The sequence below is a fragment of the Sinocyclocheilus grahami genome, unplaced genomic scaffold, assembly GCF_001515645.1.
Source record: "Sinocyclocheilus grahami isolate Dianchi unplaced genomic scaffold, SAMN03320097.WGS_v1.1 scaffold313.1, whole genome shotgun sequence".
Lineage (NCBI taxonomy): Eukaryota > Metazoa > Chordata > Actinopteri > Cypriniformes > Cyprinidae > Sinocyclocheilus > Sinocyclocheilus grahami.
This window is the reverse complement of record NW_015505492.1, coordinates 485,736-506,160: the sequence shown is the minus strand read 5'-3', so window position 1 is coordinate 506,160 and position 20,425 is coordinate 485,736. Positions and strand designations below refer to the sequence as shown.

Sequence of the window (20,425 nt, the reverse complement as noted above, 5' to 3'; positions counted from 1 at the left end):
AATCACTACGGTACACCTATAATAAGTGTTTATATTCGGACTATTTAGACTGGTTCGGGTAGGTACCGCTGCGGAGTAGCCCAGTACCTGCGTGATTCGCCATAGACAAACAGAGAGAAGTAAGATTAGTTGGGGCCCCTTCATTTCCAGCGATATCGTTGACTTGATTGCAAAGATATTATTTAAACTGAACTGAGCTGGATGTTGACATCACTGAATTCAATGATGAACTGTCTTTAACTGAAAAATGAGTGTTTACTATTGTCATTTTGCATTATTGACACTATTTTCCTAATTAATGCTGTTCAGTTGCTTTGACACAATCTGTATTGTTAAAAGCGCTATATAAATAAAGGTGACTTGACTTGACTTGACTAGAAGTAGCTCCGGCTACAATGTTCTTCCGCAAGACCCACGCACTTCTGTTTATTAACAGCTAGAGCGCCAAAAGTTACGGACTGCAGCTTTAAGGAGAGCATCTTACCCTGTCTTACCTCCATTTGACCCTTTTTTACTATTATTATTATTTTTAAATCTGACATTTCTGCCAGAGATTTGCAAGCTTAATCTGGTGAGGTTCTTCTTGTGCAAAAATGTTTTGGTAATCTATATGTGTATATAGGCCTATGTAAAAAAAGAAAAAGAAAAAAAGGAAACTGTCAGCAGTCAGAAAAGAGGTTAAATCAGTGGTGTCTAAACCTATTTAGATGCATAAATCCATAATGAAAATCATTAATATAGGCCTACATGAATATATAACAATAATATATAACATTTTCGTGTTAACTGTAGTGTTAAATCAAAAAAGTAATAATGTCCTTTAAGAATATGAACTGTCTATAAACTCCTGAAATACAAACAATATACAAGCCATGTGAAATCCCGCTCTCTCATTGGACAAACCACCCATCAATCAAGGCTTGTGCGATAATGGAGCGCGTGCTCTGGTCACTCAGGTACAAATAAACCAGGAAGTGTCTACAACGCGAACGTATTTCGTGTTATTTATACGTTTTGAACATGTCAAATGAAGTCCGATATTGCGACAGGTGCTCGTACCTCTTTCTCAAGTTCTCGTTAATCGTATATGCAACAATTTTCTGGGTGAGTGTGATTTGTTTTTATTATACGTAATAATAAATCGGTGTGGTAAGTCTATGAGGCTAAGTCAAGCAAATGTACACAAGTGCGGTTTAAAAAGTCGGAAAGAACAGAGAGAAAGCAAATAATATTACAAGTCTGCTAGCAGTAACGTTTGAGTTTGTTTATATATTTTTAATTATGTTATTATGTCACGCATTACCTGTTCCAGTGCTCTTGACCACACCCTCCTCGAGTAATTCTGCTGTACTCTGGGATTATGGGTTTCTTACTCATTGAATTATCGAGCTCCTTAGTAGAGTATGTTGAACACACATGTTTTTTTTTTATGACATTGCAAATGTTTATCCATTGATTTATTAATAAATATCTGATGTCGCTGTAGAAAATATTAAGCGAAAATTGTATAGGCTAATGAAAACACTAAATAGCAACAACTTTCTTGGTAAATATATGTTAATTTGTACAAAAAACAGCAAACACATAGTATTTACATTTAAACGAAGCAGATAGAAACTGAAACAGACTCATTTTAATGGTTAGTGGTTGTTTTGCTTCTGTTATTGATTGCATTATAATCAGATGACCAAAATACTGTGTGTGGTCATACTGTGCAAAGCCGTGCCTTTAAACAAACAAACAAAAACCTCTGGCCATTATCTAGCATGGAGTCAAAGAGCATTAGACTCATCATTCATATTTCATTTGCACATAGGCTAATCATTATTACTTAGCTCAAGATTGTTGAATATGTGTTAAGAATTTACCACATGAGAACGTTTCCCATTTTCATGAACCGTATGTTTCTTCTTTTGTCTTCATTATGAAGTTTGTTTGCTATTTGTAAGACCTGTATTTATAAGGTCAAGCTTGTTTTGAACCTACATTAAATTCATGAGGCGAGTGTAGTTTGATTGACCCTAAAATAGAATTGTAGGATAAATCATCTGGGTATGCTTTATACTTCAAGATTATAATATCAAACTGTCACTGAAGCAGTGTCCTTTCGAATGTTACTAATATGTATACTTTAGGTGCTAATATTTACTTTTAAACTACTAATATGTACTATTTATGGCTAAATAAGGTACAAAGATGTATGTTCTTTATTCACTAGACAATAGAATTTTCTATTGTTTGAATTATTTTGCATCATCTTTGCATAAATTCTGATAATAATCTTTTGTATACATTTCACAATTGTGCCATTAATGTATTCTTTTTATACTGTTTTATATGCAAATAATGCTTTTCATAGAAGTGTTATTCAAGTTTGAGGTGCTGTCATGGCATAGGGACTATGCCATTCTGTAGTTATCTTTATTCTCATCCGTTATTGACATTTGAAAAAGATTATTGTGAGTAAAAGGCTGGTGTCAAAGCTACTCTATGTGACAGCTGAGGTTTGAAATGCTACGGGCTGCACCATTGTGCTTCTCTCCCTGTTTTCTGTGAAGAGCAGGTCTGCACATGTTGAACCCATCACACTGACAGCATAAACAATGGGCCCCATAGGACCCCATTTCAGACCATTATGCCACCCGCCGAGGCTCTTGGTGGCCCATTGGCACCAGTATTACAGTGCTGGCTGACCCAGTGCACAGTTTGTGCTGCTTTCATCATGGGTTTCACAAGAGACCTGGTGCACGTGCCTCACGCAGGGCTGCAAGGGTGAATTATTATGTGTAGATGGCTATTCTGTTCACGAAGGCAAGGGAGTACATCTGCTCACCATCTCTGTTGATTAATGTGCACTCATGTTGAGTGGTAAAAGGCATTCTGAAGTGAACAACTGTGTACAAATTGCTTGACTTGTGCTAACTTCATAGATTGGCTTAATGGCAGTTCTGGATGTTTTTTACAAAATAGTTTTGAATTGTGTATATTTGCAGGTGCATGTGCTAGAGGTTTTGAGATTACTATCCATTCCAGACGCTCTTTGTTTTCATATAGTGTTTAAGCAATATGTTTTGACATATAAAGAGGCATGAACATAAATGCATTATAAATTATGAGCAACCAGATTGAGCCAGCTTCAGCTTGAGAGATTTTCTGTTGAAATGAGGTGGTGGTGGCCTCGCTCGGACTCCATCAACCTTTATGCCTTCAGTCTTTATAGTCTGCCAAAGGTCATAACTCTGGTTGACACTTTCCAACCAATTTCCCAGGTGGCTTTTGTAACCTTATTGAGGGATCTAAACATAAAGGCATATCTTGTTTCTGTTTTTTAATCTTTCAATACCTCAAGGATTTAGTGTTGCCATTTACGTTATAACTAATAAATATACGAATATAAAAAAATTTAAACTATTATAATTATTGGTGGTCTTCTGAAATGCAGAGAGGGTCTTTGCTTCTCTTCGTTTGTTGTTGTTGTTTTTTGTAAATTTGTGTTTCATTTATGTTTACACATCCGGGTTAATCAATGCTACCATATTCTTTTATATGCTTGTATATAAAATGATTAAAATCAAGTCACATCAAATTATCATTAACGTACAATTACACTACTGTTCAAAAGTTTAGGGTTTAGTAGTAGCAGCAAATCAGCATATTAGAATGATTTCTGAAGGATCATGTGACACTGAAGACTGGTGTAATGGCTGCTAAAAATTCAGCTTTGCCAACATAGGAATAAATTACATTTTAAAATATATTAAAATACAAAAAAGTTATTTCAAATTACAATAATATTTCACAATATTACTGTTTTTATTTTTGATCAAATTAATGCAGCATTGGTGTGCATAAAAGTGTGTGCATACTGACAAGCTGCGCAAAACCACAATCATATTTTGCGCATGTTTTGCGCAGCTTGTTGGTGAACAACGGCTCTCTGTAGTTAATGCTGCTCCATGTGAAAGCCCGCACGTGATGGAGGTTTACCGCTGATTAAAGAACCGGCTTTACTGACAAGATGCCCGTTAAATATCGCATGCGATTTATCGTGCAGCCCTAATAGGTAGTGAGAATTAACATTTTAATATATGTTAACAGTTTTATATTTCTTTTCTAATAAAAAAAAATACAGTAACACACATTTGTTTATCTCAAACACTGCTACCTGTTGTTTAATTATATGAATATCCACCTTCTTTTTTTAGCCCACTAGTCAACAAACCCTCTGAAACCTGATGATGATGGTAGACATAGAGGTGGACCTTTAATTTTACCAAACTGAATAGACCTTCATTAAATCCGGATCACCCACGGATCATTTCATGTTTCAACTTAATTTTAATTTGGATAAGACTAAAAGTGGTCAGAGTGGGTGAGTTGTTTACTGTGTAATTAGTCCATTCATTTCCACCAGTTTGACCTGTTTACACCCCCTCACATTCACCATACACTTTAGCTGCTTCCTCCTGAAACTTGATCCGTTGATGTCATTGTTGAACAGTACAGTATAATTTTAGAAAAATTTGTGATTTACACACTATTTGAGTTTATAATATTTACTTTTTATCTATGCACTGCCAATTATTTTCTCATCTGAATGCTGTTGATAAGACATCCAATCGGTACATACTGATGGTGCCTTCATTCATTTGAGGAAAATGATTACAACTTATCCGTACAGACTACATGCTGGTGTGATGTTGAATGAGAAAGGAATGCATTAGCACAACAAATGTGTTGTAAATCCCATATGCACACACACATACACACACACACAATGAGTTAACAGGCGTGGAGTGGTTTTACTGCAATTACCGGGGCAGCATTATGATGGTTATTATTTGATTATGCCATTAAGCCATGTCACTGGAGCTCAGTGTTTGTTTCTCAGGGTTACAGAAGTGCATTTGCTATGTCAGTTTTGCACAACTTCGTCTGAATATGCTTCTCCCAGATCTACTTTCTGCTACTTTTTATTGTGACACAGAAATGGTTTGGATTTTACACCACATGCTTTAATTCTACGATTTGTCAACCACAGCTCCGATCAGTAGAGTATGATAATCATGTAGAATATTTCCAAATGGAAATCACACTTGTCGCTTTGGGGAGCCATTAAGATTCAAGGTTGGAATACATTAACCCAGGAGGTCACAGTTTCACATAGCTTTACTTTGCTCTGTTTTGAATCATAATAACTTTAAGTATGAAAAACATACTGAAGAATATACTGCTAGATTCAGTAATGTCCATTTTTGTGGCCCTGAATGTGACTAAATGTACTCTTTTGTGTTGTTTTTATCCCATGTGCCTTTTAAAGTTACTAATATAGCTAAAATAGTGATATTCTTCCCATTTGTAATGTAATGTAATTTTGCATGAAACCCAAATGGTCTGCTTTGTGTGATTTGTTTCAGCTCATAGGGGGCTTTATTTTGGCCATTGGCATTTACGCGGAGGTGGAGAGGCAACAGTACAAAACTCTGGATGGAGTATTCCTGGCTCCTGCCATTATCCTCATTGTGCTCGGTGTGATCATGTTCATCGTCTCCTTCATCGGCGTTCTGGCATCTCTCAGAGACAACTTGTGCCTTCTCAAAGTGGTATGTTTTTATTTTTCCATCAGACTCTTGCATATATTAGTGTCCTCTTCAGCACATCACTTATGTAAATCATATTGATTTTCTATACACAACACTTCATATTCTATTCTTTTTAATGATTCTTTTTGTAGGAAGCAAACAAATAATATCATTAGCACAAAGAGACAGTTCACCTAAAAATGAAAATCCTGTCATTATTTATTCACCCTTTCATGTTGTTCCAAACATGTATGACTTTCGTTTTATAGGGGACTGCAAAATATATTTTGTTTTTGTCCATACATTGAAAGTCTAGTGTTATGTTCCCCGTTGACTGTCATTATATGAACAAAGTAGTTTTTCAAAATACTTCTATTGCGTTCCACAAGAAGAAAAGGGGGTCAATAGTAAAGCAGAAAACATTCTTACTTAAATCACTTGTACTAAAAAAGTAGTTAAACAAACCACACTATACTAGTTTATGAGTCATTAGGAATGAGTCATTTATCAGTTTGAATAAAGGAATCATTTGGATAACACTTTCTGACTACACATTCACAATGCGTCAAACATCAGATCGTCTGATGTAGAATTAACATGAACGTTGCAGACGTTTGATACCAGTCAAACCCATTATGAAAATTACCACTCTCATTTGCCTAAAGATCACATGGTGAAGGCAGGGCTATCAACATATTAAATTCTTAAAGTGCTGTTATTATCAACAGGGTTGAAAATGATAAACAGTACTAAGAGTGCTTCCTGTTTCAGCAGAAGTGGAAGTTTGTCTCATGAAGAAAAGTATCCTCTTATTTTCCAGTTTCTCTGTTAATACAACTGCCTAATGCCACTAGCTAGAAAACAAGCTGATGGGAATTAAATCATTTTATGAGCTATTTGTATTCACTAGTCCATATATGCCTTGTGAAAATGGCACTGGGTGCTGTACACGCACACATAGATGGACTCACTGCCCATGTAGGGCAGAATCTGAGGCTTGCAACTGTTGTTTCATTTGTATCTGAGTAATGTGCGTGTGTCTCTGTTTCATTTGAGATCCTCTGTTTACTGTTGCTTTGCAGTTTCTTTACATGCTGGCTCTCTGTCTCATTTTGGAGCTTGTCAGTGGGATTGTTGCTTTGATCTTTAGGAGACAGGTACAGCCATTTTTATCTTCTTTCTAGTTTCATTTATAATGTTCTTGACAAATCCCTTCCTTTATATAATAAGACTGGTTTTTTGATGTACATTTCCAAGTGGCAGACTGTGACATGGCTCACAAAAAGAAATGTATACATACAGAATTCAGTATTGCAGTATTTTATAGTCATTAGCCATGCAATGTGACAATAACCGTTGGAAGTTTCTTTGTTATACATTTCATTGGGCAAATGGGATCCATGCTCATTTGAAAAAGATAATTATGAGTACTGTTACATGGTTGCTGGGCAATGACTGTTTTGTGATTAGTTGAGGTTGTGTTTTAGCGTCTGCTGGATGTGGAAATTTGTTTGGCTGCTTGACACTTCAGCAATCATAAACAAAATAATTTTGATGCCAGAGCATAATTACCATCATTGTGAACATAATTTAAATCATATTTAAAAAAAAAACACGAATTGTACCAGTCCTCAGATATTACAGTTTTATTTAGTTTATTTCTAACTGCAACAACAAAGGCTCAACATCCCATGCTAAAAGAAATCAGACTTGTTACATTTTGTTGCAAAAACAACATCTTCCTGTTATAACACTGACCTTCTTTGTCAATCAGACAGAGGACCTTCTCAACAAAAACATCCGCAAAGGCATGGTTAATTACTATGATGACCTTGATTTCAAAAACATCTTATGTATACATTATTATTTTTTTAATTCTGCCATAATTTTTCAGGCTAAACAGAACTTTTATTTGAATGTTATAGTGAAGACCCTTTAAAGAATTTATTTGCAGATCTCAGAGCAGCTCTGGAGATGAAGTTCATGTGGATGTACTCATATAGTCAGCAGACACTGAAAAAACCATGAGCATCAATTGTACAGCTCTAATTTTTACTTATTTTCCCAATTCCATGATGTTCTGCTCTATAAATTCTGTTTTAATGACTGGATAATACAATTCATTCTGTGTTTTCTACACTACGAAAATCAAGGCCCTTATAATCATGTAACTCAGATGTAATGCCAATTCAGATGTACTTTTTTATGACCATTAATTAGGTAACAACAACTCTTTGAGTGCATTCAGAATTAACACATTGAAACCAACCATTAGAAATTCCTTTGTGTTTATTTATAGGACGAGTCCATTTAAAGAGCACTGCTTGTACTGTAGTTAAAAATGTTAGGCACCCAGCAGACACATCTACAACATTTCAATGCTCAGACATTTCAATGGAAACACTCTAAGTGAGCCCAGTGGCTCTGAGGTGCATTCAGGCGCATGAGAATGACTCTGTGCCAGTCCACCAGCTGCACAACCTCACCCTGAGATTCTGCATGTACCTGTTTAATGTGAGTAATTACAGCCAGCTGTTTCTCAGTTATGTACAGAAATATTACAGCAATTTCATTTTATTAACAAGCTCCTTTTTGACTTGACTTTAAAAAAAATTAAGTAGAGCGGCACCTCTAAGAACAGTCAATTTCTAGTAATCATTCCTCACTCTGTGATGGTCGAAAGGAAAAGGTTTAGCACATTCTGTTTGGTCCATTGTTAAGAAAAAGGGATTATTTTATATATTTCTGTTTAAACCACATTCAGTGCCTGTCACAGCAGTCTTTCATTGTGACTGACATCCCATGCTGCATTAGTTTCTGTTAGCTATCCACAGTAGGATCTTCATCAAACAATTATGCTCTTTGTTTTCCTTAAGCTGATTGTCATAGAATTCTTGTACATTAGTATGAGATGTGTTTCTTATGAGAGAATCAAGCAATTGCTTAAGTAATTACCGCTAATGTTATTCACTGCCATTTAAATGAGCTGTGGTGCTGGAATATGACTTGTGCCATTCATTGAGTGAAGACAGGAGCCTAATATTTATTCATGCTTGTCCTCTGAAAGTTTTGGCTCAATAAAGGTATACAGAGCAGCTCGGATTATTCATTTAAACTCTCGTGTTTCATGCCCGGTCAACCTAGGTGCAATTTAGCTGATGACACACTAGAAAATTAAACTCGTGTCCAACCATTTGTACATTACCCAAATGTTGTTTTTAAAAATGCAATGCACAATTATTCTTCTAGTAGTCTTGTAATGTTTTCAGCAGTGCCAGATGAGGAACAAACAACTTTTCCGAATAATATTGGCCTTCGTCTGAAGCTTTGCTGATATTTCAATCTACAAGCGATTTTTACTGCTTTGATTCTTGTTTTTCCAGTTCAAATGTTGTGGGGGAACCGACTTCTCAGACTGGCAGGTGAACATGTATCATAACTGCTCTGCTCCTGGTCCTCTAGCGTGTGCGGTGCCTTACACCTGTTGTCCGAGCAAGGTTTGTCTATGAATATGTTTTCATGTCAACCTATACATACATGCACACACCGCTCATTATGTTATGTTTGCTGTTTAACACTACTCTTACAACAAGACCCTAGTGAAAAATAAAAAATACCTTTTTTCTGTTAGCTATCCACAGTAGGATCTTCATCAAACAATTATGCTCTTTGTTTTCCTTAAGCTGATTGTCATAGAATTCTTGTACATTAGTATGAGATGTGTTTCTTATGAGAGAATCAAGCAATTGCTTAAGTAATTACCGCTAATGTTATTCACTGCCATTTAAATGAGCTGTGGTGCTGGAATATGACTTGTGCCATTCATTGAGTGAAGACAGGAGCCTAATATTTATTCATGCTTGTCCTCTGAAAGTTTTGGCTCAATAAAGGTATACAGAGCAGCTCAGATTATTCATTTAAACTCTCGTGTTTCATGCCCTGTCAACCTAGGTGCAATTTAGCTGATGACACACTAGAAAATTCAACTCGTGTCCAACCATTTGTACATTACCCAAATGTTGTTTTTAAAAATGCAATGCACAATTATTCTTCTAGTAGTCTTGTAATGTTTTCAGCAGTGCCAGATGAGGAACAACCAACTTTTCCGAATAATATTGGCCTTCGTCTGAAGCTTTGCTGATATTTCAATCTACTAGCGATTTTTACTGCTTTGATTCTTGTTTTTCCAGTTCAAATGTTGTGGGGGAACCGACTTCTCAGACTGGCAGGTGAACATGTATCATAACTGCTCTGCTCCTGGTCCTCTAGCGTGTGCGGTGCCTTACACCTGTTGTCCGAGCAAGGTTTGTCTATGAATATGTTTTCATGTCAACCTACAGTTTACAGTGTCAACCTATACATACATGCACACACCGCTCATTATGTTATGTTTGCTGTTTAACACTACTCTTACAACAAGACCCTAGTGAAAAATAAAAAATACCTTTCAATTGTACTTTTAGTATACTAAACTGGTATACTTGAAGTCTGCTAAATTAGAACAACCAATTTTGCACTTAATGCACTTTAATTGTGCAGAAGTAGTTCTGAAGTTCAACTAAAGATATACTAACGTATATTTGATTGTGCTAAAGTGGAACATTTGCAAGCACACTTCATGGAACACTTAAAATATCTTGCATTTAAAGACTGATATTATTCAAAGTTCATACAATCCTCATCAATAGGGACATTAAAACACATTTTAGGTTTAAAATTAAGAAATGTGCACAAGTAGTACTCTAAATAAAGTTTAATTATAATTTTTATATCAGTAAGTCTCGAGCAATATGTCAGTAAATATGTTAATAGTTTTGAACTATACTTAGTATGAAATAAATGTATTTGAAATATATGACTTTTTTACGAGAGGAGTCACATTTATATGACTCTAGTTTGTCATAAAGCACATGCCCAATACCATTTTCATTGGAGTCAGTAAGGTTTTATTGGAGCCAATAAGGGTTTTTGTTTGTTTGTTTGTAAAGAAATTAATGCTTTAATTCAAAAGCAAAAACACATTAAACTGATCAACAATGACATTAAAGACTTCTTACATTGTTACAAAAGATTTTAAATAAATGCTGTTCTTTTGGGCTTTGTGTTCATCAAAGAACCCATAAACATGTAATCACAGTTTCCACAAAAATATTAAACCGCACAAATGTTTTCATGAGCAAATTCAAATCCGCATATTAGAATGATGTCTGAAGAATCATGTGACACTGAAGACTGGAGTAATGGTTGCTGAAAATTCAGCTTTGCCATCACAGGAATAAATTACACTTTAAAATATGTTCAAAACAACAACAAAAAGCAGCTATTTTAAATTGTAATAATATCTTCCAATATCACAGACACATCTTTCAAAAAAATTAAAATCTGGTGTGCACATTAGATCAAATAGTCAAGTTAATGTGTGTAACGTAGATCGGGAAGAAGGAGGCGGGAACCGGCGAACACTCAAAGAAAACTTTAATAATAAAATAAACACAAAAGAGCGCAACAGCCCCTCGCGGACGACTGCCGCACACAAACGAAACCAAAACTCAAAATAAACTCCAGGCCTGGTCCTCTCTCGTCTTTCCCTGTCGTCACTCCTCCTTTTATCCTTCCGGAGCTCCTCCGTGAGACTCGAGACCGGTGAGTGGTGCAGGTGTCGCACATTATCAATTACTCCACCAGCCTCGCTCCGTTCCAACGGCTCTCGGCCCCGCCCCTCTTGTCACAATGTGTCTGAAGCTGCAGTCATTAATTAATTTGGTGTCCTGTTAACACAGAACGTTAACTCATGTTATTGCAAAGTCCTCTTATCTCAGGATCTTTTTGAAAATGTTTCATAAACAAATATTGCTGTATGTCTGTAAACTTTGGCATAGTCGTTGCTGACGGCTGTCGAATAACCTACATAAATAAACCTTCTGTTAACGAAATATAATCCTAGCATTTTTAAGTGTAGTTTAAGTGTTAGCGCTTAAATTGAATGGAAGCAAATACTGAAATTCTAAATTTAGATCAGCCCTGGTTCACTTGACGGGAAACAAAAGCATTTATTTCTTTTTGAGTCTTTCAAGAGGTTACTGTTTGCTCACTTGAAAGGAGATCTAAAGGGAGAAATGTGGGCAGATGGAAAGCATAAAAAAATAAATGGTCATTTTGTGTTTCTCAGCATTCCCCATTTTGTTTAGTACCATTTAAGCTCTGCTCATATCTGCTTTCAGTTTCACAAATAAATGGCACATTCCAAATTTTACAGGTGCAAAAACAATGGCACTACATCCAGTGAACTGGAAAATAACTGTCCACACATCATACTTTTGAAATGATGCATGAAGTGTTTTTCTGCTCAGGTTTTCCAGTTTTTATAATACCCAGTTGCTTTGCTTTACTTTTGTTCGTTTATGGAAAACGTTGAGCTCATAGTGATCCTGCGTTATCTGGATCATTCCTGTGTTGTGTACATTTGAAATCTATAACTGCTGAAAGTGAATATTATTGTGTTATATTTTAAGAAGTATGTCTATAAATGGGTACTAGATTTTCGAAAATATGCTCTGATGAAGCATTGATTGATAGCTTGATGATTTACACAATGGCAATAGCATGAACAAGCTGTCAAACAGGATGGAAATAAAGAGCTAGAGCTAGCCATTGCCCAGTGAGGGGCTGAGAGTTCGTTTACATGAGTATCAATTTAGGCTGGAATATTTGTGCTGCTTTTGTCATGCCAAAAATTATGTCACTTCCTGGTGGAAGGGACCTGTCTTTTGTTAAGTCATCGTTCACCTAAAAATGTTGATAATTCTGTCATAATTTACTCATCTTCGTGTCATTTTAAACCTGTGTGACCTGTTCTGGAACACAAAAGGAGATAATTTAATGAATGCTGCAAACAACAATAGCTCTCATTCACTTTCATTGCATAGAAAAAAATCTAAATATATTTTTTGTGTTCCCCAAATCTGAAAAGTCTTATAAAGTCCATTATATGACATATGATGGGGACAAGAAAACGTGCTGCTTAACAGGAATTGACCCATCTGCGAGTCTGGAAGATATTGTTACACCATGTGCTGATAAAGACGGAAGCTATTTTTGTTAGTTTCTTGCGCATTTATTTTCTTGTCATTCTCAACACAAGCCAGAGCATTCGTAGCAAGATCCAGCTTGAAATTACATTTACCTGAATATCGAAAGAGCCAATTTTTGGAGTTGCATAGGACAGTTAAAAAAATAGGTCCTCTAAAGTGCGATACTAAAGCAGGTCTTACAGTCAAAAAGGACATTTATTTTTCATTAGTTTTGGAAAAAGCACAGAGCTTGTTTGCCGACGTCCAGCTGTGTGCAGATTACCCCTGGACAAGCATTACCTCATCACTACTTCAGTCTAAGACAAAGCAATGCTGCTGTCTATATATGAAGATTACGTCAGAAAGTTTTGTCTGAAATCAAATATCAGAATGTAATCTGAGGGCATTACCTTTAATACCAATGAAATGATCTTTAATCCCACTCCATTAAGCCTGATGGAGATCAATTTGTTCATTGTTGTTTCTTTGCTTCTAAATCAAATTACAAGATATGAAATCTTATATCACTTAACCAGCTCAGTGTATGAAGAAATAAATTGTAGAATATTTTGGCAGATGCATCTTTCAAAAACAAAAATCCCAGTGTAAATGCAAATATATTGACAGTTGATTCTCATCTTTGATTTGTTTCTGCTACAGTTATTTTTCACAGTCATTTTGATTCCTCAAGGTGCCTTAGTTGCAACAATGTCTGCTTATCGTCTTAGATACACAGTTGTTGCAAAATGAAACAAGATATTGATAACTTATCTGCCTATTTGTTTGTAGACCTCATATTAAATAAAAATCACACATTGTTTAATGCCCTTGAGCTAAATATGCTAAATAGCTAAATATGTTGAGCTTAAAGGATTTTTAAAATTCTCAATCCACACATCAGTTTGTCTTTTTGGATTGTCTCCTGATGTATGTTTTGTATGTCATCGGTAAACATATTACATTGAAAACTATATATGGAACATTTTCCATTTAAATAAGGTCATGCCACACTGATTTAAAGGGATACTTCACCCCCAAATTAAAATGGTCATAATTTGCTCACCCTCATGTTGTTCCAAACCCTTATGATTTTGTTCATCTTTAAATCAAAAGGTAAAATATTTTGAATGAAATCTGATAGATTCCTGTCCCTCCATTGAAAGTTCATACAACCGAAAAAGTTCATAAAGAGATCAGGAAAGAAACCCATATGAATCAAGCAGTTCAGTCCAACTTTTATGAAGAGACGCGATCACTTTATATGATGAATAGATTTAATTTAAGCGTCTATTTACTTAGAAACATTTATCAATGCACATACATAGAGCACATTGACTGAAAGTTGCTTGAACTTTCAGTGACGGGATAGAAATCTATCATTTCATTAAATATCTTCATTTGGGTTTCAAAGACAAACCAAAGTCTTATGAATTTAGAATGACAGGATAAGTAAATTATGACAGAATTTTAGTTTTTGAGTGAACTAACCATTTAAAAGTAATCAAAATGTGTACAGTTACTCACAGAATGACTTCAGCTTCATTTATAAAGCTTAGTAGTCTTATCACCACATTAGTTTAAGACTAATACCTCTATAACTTAGAATGACAAAACAGGGATCAAAACTAGTGTAATGGAAACCTGTTATGTAGAGAGTAGGCTAGTCATTAATCAGCACCAAGTGTAATTTCATACCTATGCGGGTTGGGAATGTTAAATGTCTTCCCCACAAGAGGTTTTGCTGTTTGCCAAATAGGTACACTTACATAATCTCACAGCTGAATAAACCATTAGCTACTGTATGCATCTAGGTGTTTTACTTTTATAAAAATATTAAGACTGCATTTGCTTGTGTATTACAGCCTTCTGAAGTTGTTAATACTTTGTGTGGATACAAGGCCCTGAGGAAAGAGGTAAGCGCCCTGATCACACCTCCTTGAATGAAGAAAGTTAACGTAGCTTATAAGTGCATTCTGATATAAGTGCTGTGTGTCCAGTGTCAATCCACCTGGTATAAATACATTCATTTGGAGGGGTCAAAGGTCTGATCATCTGAGAAGAGCGATGAGAAACACCTTTGAATTTTAACAGGCTGAGAATATGCAACACCTCAGATGAATGATGATCTGCCTTATAACTGCATCCAATTATCTCTCATTTTCAATATATCACTTTATAACACTAGTTGTTAATGAGACATAAAGTGATGGCAGTTTTTTGACACTGCAATGTAATAACATTTCTATTGCCTGACCTTTGCCCGCAGAGGATAGAAAATATAGATTTGATCTACACCCGTGGTTGCACTAATGCCGTCTTCATTTGGTTCATGGACAACTATAAAATCATGGCTGGACTACTTCTGGGCATCTTAGTTCCTCAGGTAAGACTTGTGATTATCAGTGAAGAAGATTCAGATTGTCTGCATAAGACTTTTTAATAATACAAATTATCTACTTTACATAAAACATACATGCTCTTATCACTTTTAATTAAAAGTCTGTAAGCTTGCCAGCATCAAAAATGACATTTTTCTTTGGCTGTAAGAACCTTTCAAAGTGTTTGAGATGAGAGTTGTTTCAGCAATTACTATAGTTTTAAATGGTTTTCACAAGGGTGTTGGGGGGGGGATTTTTGTCTCACTCAGACATGCTTTTTTGCATTGAACGTCACAAAATCGGTAGTACCCCAGCACTCAGTTTTTCTTACTCATTCTTAGAAAACTTCTGGGCATCTTAGTTCCTCAGGTAAGACTTGTGATTATCAGTGAAGAAGATTCAGATTGTCTGCATAAGACTTTTTAATAATACAAATTATCTACTTTACATAAAACATACATGCTCTTATCACTTTTAATTAAAAGTCTGTAAGCTTGCCAGCATCAAAAATGAAAATTTTCTTTGGCTGTAAGAACCTTTCAAAGTGTTTGAGATGAGAGTTGTTTCAGCAATTACTATAGTTTCTAATAATTAGATTAGACTGAGAAGAGCGATGAGAAACACCTTTGAATTTTAACAGGCTGAGAATATGCAACACCTCAGATGAATGATGATCTGCCTTATAACTGCATCCAATTATCTCTCATTTTCAATATATCACTTTATAACACTAGTTGTTAATGAGACATAAAGTGATGGCAGTTTTTTGACACTGCAATGTAATAACATTTCTATTGCCTGACCTTTGCCCGCAGAGGATAGAAAATATAGATTTGATCTACACCCGTGGTTGCACTAATGCCGTCTTCATTTGGTTCATGGACAACTATAAAATCATGGCTGGACTACTTCTGGGCATCTTAGTTCCTCAGGTAAGACTTGTGATTATCAGTGAAGAAGATTCAGATTGTCTGCATAAGACTTTTTAATAATACAAATTATCTACTTTACATAAAACATACATGCTCTTATCACTTTTAATTAAAAGTCTGTAAGCTTGCCAGCATCAAAAATGACATTTTTCTTTGGCTGTAAGAACCTTTCAAAGTGTTTGAGATGAGAGTTGTTTCAGCAATTACTATAGTTTTAAATGGTTTTCACAAGGGTGTTGGGGGGGGGATTTTTGTCTCACTCAGACATGCTTTTTTGCATTGAACGTCACAAAATCGGTAGTACCCCAGCACTCAGTTTTTCTTACTCATTCTTAGAAAAGAATGTGAACAAAATTCTATTTAATTTTCACTTTAGTAGGATGTTATTAGATTTAATTGTGTAAATGCTCTATATTTAAAGTTTGTAATACATTTAGCTATTACTAAATATTACTACTGCTACTACTAATTATTATTAGCATTATTAATACATTATTATTCATATTCATATATTTACTTTGACAGAACTTTCCAAAACAAAAAAAGGCAATAATTTTTCTCCTCAAAAGACCAAGAATTTGATTTATGAGGATATTTCATTTAGTCTTTATTCAGGTTTCATCATTATCTGTGCCCACTCATAAATTCAGTGTAATTAAGAAACCTTTTATAAAGTATCCTCCCATTAAGTGTTTTCCACACTGATTAAGATGTGGCTGGTGAGAGAGGCATGGTTTGAATGAATTTCAATATTTCTCAAAAGAGTAGACGGGTTTTCAACAAATTAGCAGTCTAGAAATCCGATTCACTTTCAAAAGCAGCCTCTAATGTGCAGCTGTTTCTGTGTGTCCCCCCACTTTAACCAGTGTTAAAGAGGTGCCTTGGTGCCCTGAAAAACACCACAGCACAGTCCCAGATATAGATTATCATAATCACATAAATTCTGAATCCTTTTTGTAGTCATTTAAATAATGCTGCACCTTTGATAATAACCCACCAACACAGAAAGCACATGCACACCAAATGTAATTTAAGTCTTTCTTATAAAGGCTCCAGTACATTAGAGGTGCTGGCAACAGGGCTACGTTTCTATTAGGTCAGACAGTCCCTGTCTGTAGGCTGTTTCACAGGAAATTAAGCCAGAAGATATAGAGCTGTATCTGTGATAAGCACAGGTATTGTTGAGAAAGACTTTAATATAGCATTTCCAGCAATGACTTTAACATTCACATCATATTGAATTGTAATGTTTCCATCTGATCGTTTTTCAGTCTGATGTTTGTGTGCATGTGTGCAAATATGTTTATTCGAGTGGGAAGGAGCGGCGAGACTTTTTTTTTTTTTGCAAGAAAATTCTTGAAACTGAGAAGCTTTCATAATTAGTTTTGTATTTTTCCATAAATGGCGATTCACAGTTGGGGAAAGTCATTAGTCAGTCTACCCACACTGTGAAACATCCCAGTTGTTTATTACAAGATTTATATTACTGGACAAATTGTATAGCTGGAGTATGAAGTGTGCAGATTAAATAGAAAGTTCACCCAAAAATGAAAATTAAGTCATCATTTACTCACTCTTGTGATGTTCTAATGCTGTATGCCCTTCTTTATTTTTCAGACCACAAAAGGAGAAATTTTAAGAAATGTCCCACATGCACTCTTCCATTTAATGGCAGTGAATAGCGACCAGCATCAAGCTTTTAAAAAAGATGCAAAAAGTATCACAGAACGATCTCACATGTCGACTTCTCTAAGTTGCGAGAAATCGAGACGAATAAAAACGTGACATGAAATCCAGAAAAAAGTATCAATGTATTTTTCTTCACTGAGTTGAATATCTCCAGACTGGAACCTGATTGTCATGAATGACAGTTGACCGATAGGAACGCATTCATTTGTTTTGATGAACACAACAGATATATTAACCTAAGTGAAGAGAGTAGATAGATTTTGTCACGCTTTTATTAATCTTGATTGTGTGAACAGCTGTGCTAATAGAGTCTCATGACTGTGATGGCCAAAGTAAGAATTTTCATTAAATAATATATTACATTTTGTTTTGTTTTTCACCAAACCCTATCGTATACCCCCAGAACACTTGGAGTTTATGACACGTGTCGCATGGGATCATTCTGTGATACTTTTGCATTGTATTTTAAGCTTGATGGTGGTCGCCATTCATTGCTGTTATATGGACGAGCGTGAATGAGACATTTTTCTTTGATTGGCTATTGGGCTAGTTTTTTTAAGCAGACCTGGCAACCCTGGCCACACCTTATATAAACCTCAGTAAACTGGTCTAGTTTGGTCATAAGCATTGAAGTACATGGTATCATTATATCGAAAATAAAAGAACCGCTTGAACCTCAAAGAAGAAGGACTGTTGAAAGATATGCATCTGAAAAGGGATTGAAAGCCATTGTATGCAAAATGAATGGAGAATGTTTCAGACCACTGGCAATATAGCCAAGCCAGACCATTTCACCAAATTCACCCCAAGAGCAAATGCATCAGGAAGTCTCAAAGAACCTCAGGGTGCCTTCAATAGATTTGCAGGCAGCTCTAGCAAGAGTTAATGAGAGTGTGCATCAGGCAACCATTAAAAAACAAGCTGCACAAATTGTGCAGAATGGTCATCTGTTGAGGGTTTTGGAAGGGCAAAGTCATAGTCCAGATCTCAATCCAGTTGTAATGCTGTAGGGTGCTTCCACAGAAGACAATTTTGTTGTCCAAAAGTAAAAGTTTTTGTTTTGTTCTTTTAGTTTTTTGGTGTGATCTTTACCTGGCTTTATATCACCCGTGTGGAAGATGCCATCGAGGAGTATGGACACTATATGGATGGTCTGCTGGACGGCGGAACCCAGGAGACCAAGTACCAAAGCAAGTGGGCCAAATGCTGCAAATGCATGCCTTTAATTGACTGAGTGCAAACTCATAAAAAAAATGATTTCTACAGGTACTATCATGTGCTGTGGGTGAAATGAACTGTTTGTAGCTCTGCAAAACTCAACCGTGCTGTTACTTCTGTAATATCAGCCACAGACACACTGATGCAAGCAATTTTTGTACTGTCAATATCGTTTTAACAGTTACTCCCAGGATTCATTATTTCATCTGTCAGCTGAAAATGGGTAGTTTTTTGTGTCAAAATTTAATGATACTACCTTCTGTCTCAGAACTAAATCAGATCTGAAGCAGTGCACTAAAGAGTCAGAATGCCTTTAGATTTAACACAGCTTAGTTGTGTTTAACAGGGACACTGTTTTGAAAATTGGCACCCTGTCAGTCTTAGGTAATACAAGTCAAGGTTTCTTTTTTTCCAGTGCAAACAGTGCTCCTCACTTAAGTGAACTTCTACCATTAAAGTCTACGAAAACAGCAGCTACATTGATCATAATAAGAGTGCTGTTTCCTTTGTACATTGTCTAAAATGAGTAATAGTATAAATCCTGCATTTCCACATTTAAAAGCTGTGTAAATCCAATCCTTTAGTTCACCATATTTGCTGTAAACCTTTTTTTTTATTTTATAATTGTTTTACTTCAGATTGAGTCTTTACCTGAAATGGGTTGTTCCTCTTAATTTTAATAAAATACTGCTTATTATGAGCTGATTATTTTGTAATCTGGGAATTTTAATGTCCATTGTTTACATGTTGTGCTTCTCATGATATTTTTATTTTGTCTAGATTCTTTTTCAAACTCAACATATTTCTGTCAGAGCTGCATGTGTATGTTTTACTGTAAAAATCTTTTAAAGTGTTTTTCCACTTTCTTTTTTTGTTGTTGTTGCCAAATGGTGATGGTTTTTATATTCTCATCTATTCTGTTGTCTGCTGTGTCTTTTTAAGCATGAAAATAATTCAAGTTAACTGCATATCTTAACCTGTTTTTATAATAAATACATAAGATGGATGTTTCTTGTCATCAAATGACAAGAGAATCACCTGATGGCATATTTATTTAATGCTCAAAATATTGCATTCACATTCACATTTTTCAGTGAAAGATAATTGTAAACAAGCAGGTTGAAGTGAATAATAATATTAAGCCTTAACATTTTTCTGTTCTTTTTTTAATGTGATTTCAATGACTATATCTTGACCTGACTGTTAAATCTTGAGTATTGCCCTGAACACAGTGAGTGTCCTGCAGAATTATGAATAAATTATGTTTACAGAGCTGTGTTCTGCTGCTTCAGTGGATCTTCTTATCTGTTCTCTGTCATGCTGGTTGTTGTGTTTGCAGGGGGACTGCGGCACTCTCAATATTGCACTTTAGACATGGTCTGGTATGGTCAATATGTGTCAGTCTGTGTTTTACCGACTTATTTGTTCCATTTCCTTTATCTCTTTTAAAACCGTAAACAAATACAGTCACTGTTTTTATAATAAGTTCCACAGGTTTTGATAAAGTATGTTTGACATTCTCATTAATGCTTGTGATTGGGCATCCTTTCTGTTTC

General features: G+C 35.4%; 1 protein-coding gene across 1 annotated transcript; it reads left to right on the top strand.

The window, feature by feature from the left end:
- Positions 1–970: 970 nt before the first annotated feature.
- LOC107601779 (tetraspanin-15-like) lies at positions 971–19,549 on the top strand. The gene is made up of 8 exons (XM_016294072.1): positions 971–1,104; positions 5,418–5,603; positions 6,665–6,739; positions 7,357–7,435; positions 9,765–9,886; positions 14,515–14,565; positions 14,919–15,035; positions 18,724–19,549. The coding sequence occupies exons 1-8, from the start codon at positions 1,021–1,023 to the stop codon at positions 18,883–18,885; spliced, it is 876 nt and encodes a 291-aa protein (XP_016149558.1). The 5' UTR covers positions 971–1,020; the 3' UTR covers positions 18,886–19,549.
- The last annotated feature ends 876 nt before the right edge of the window (positions 19,550–20,425 follow it).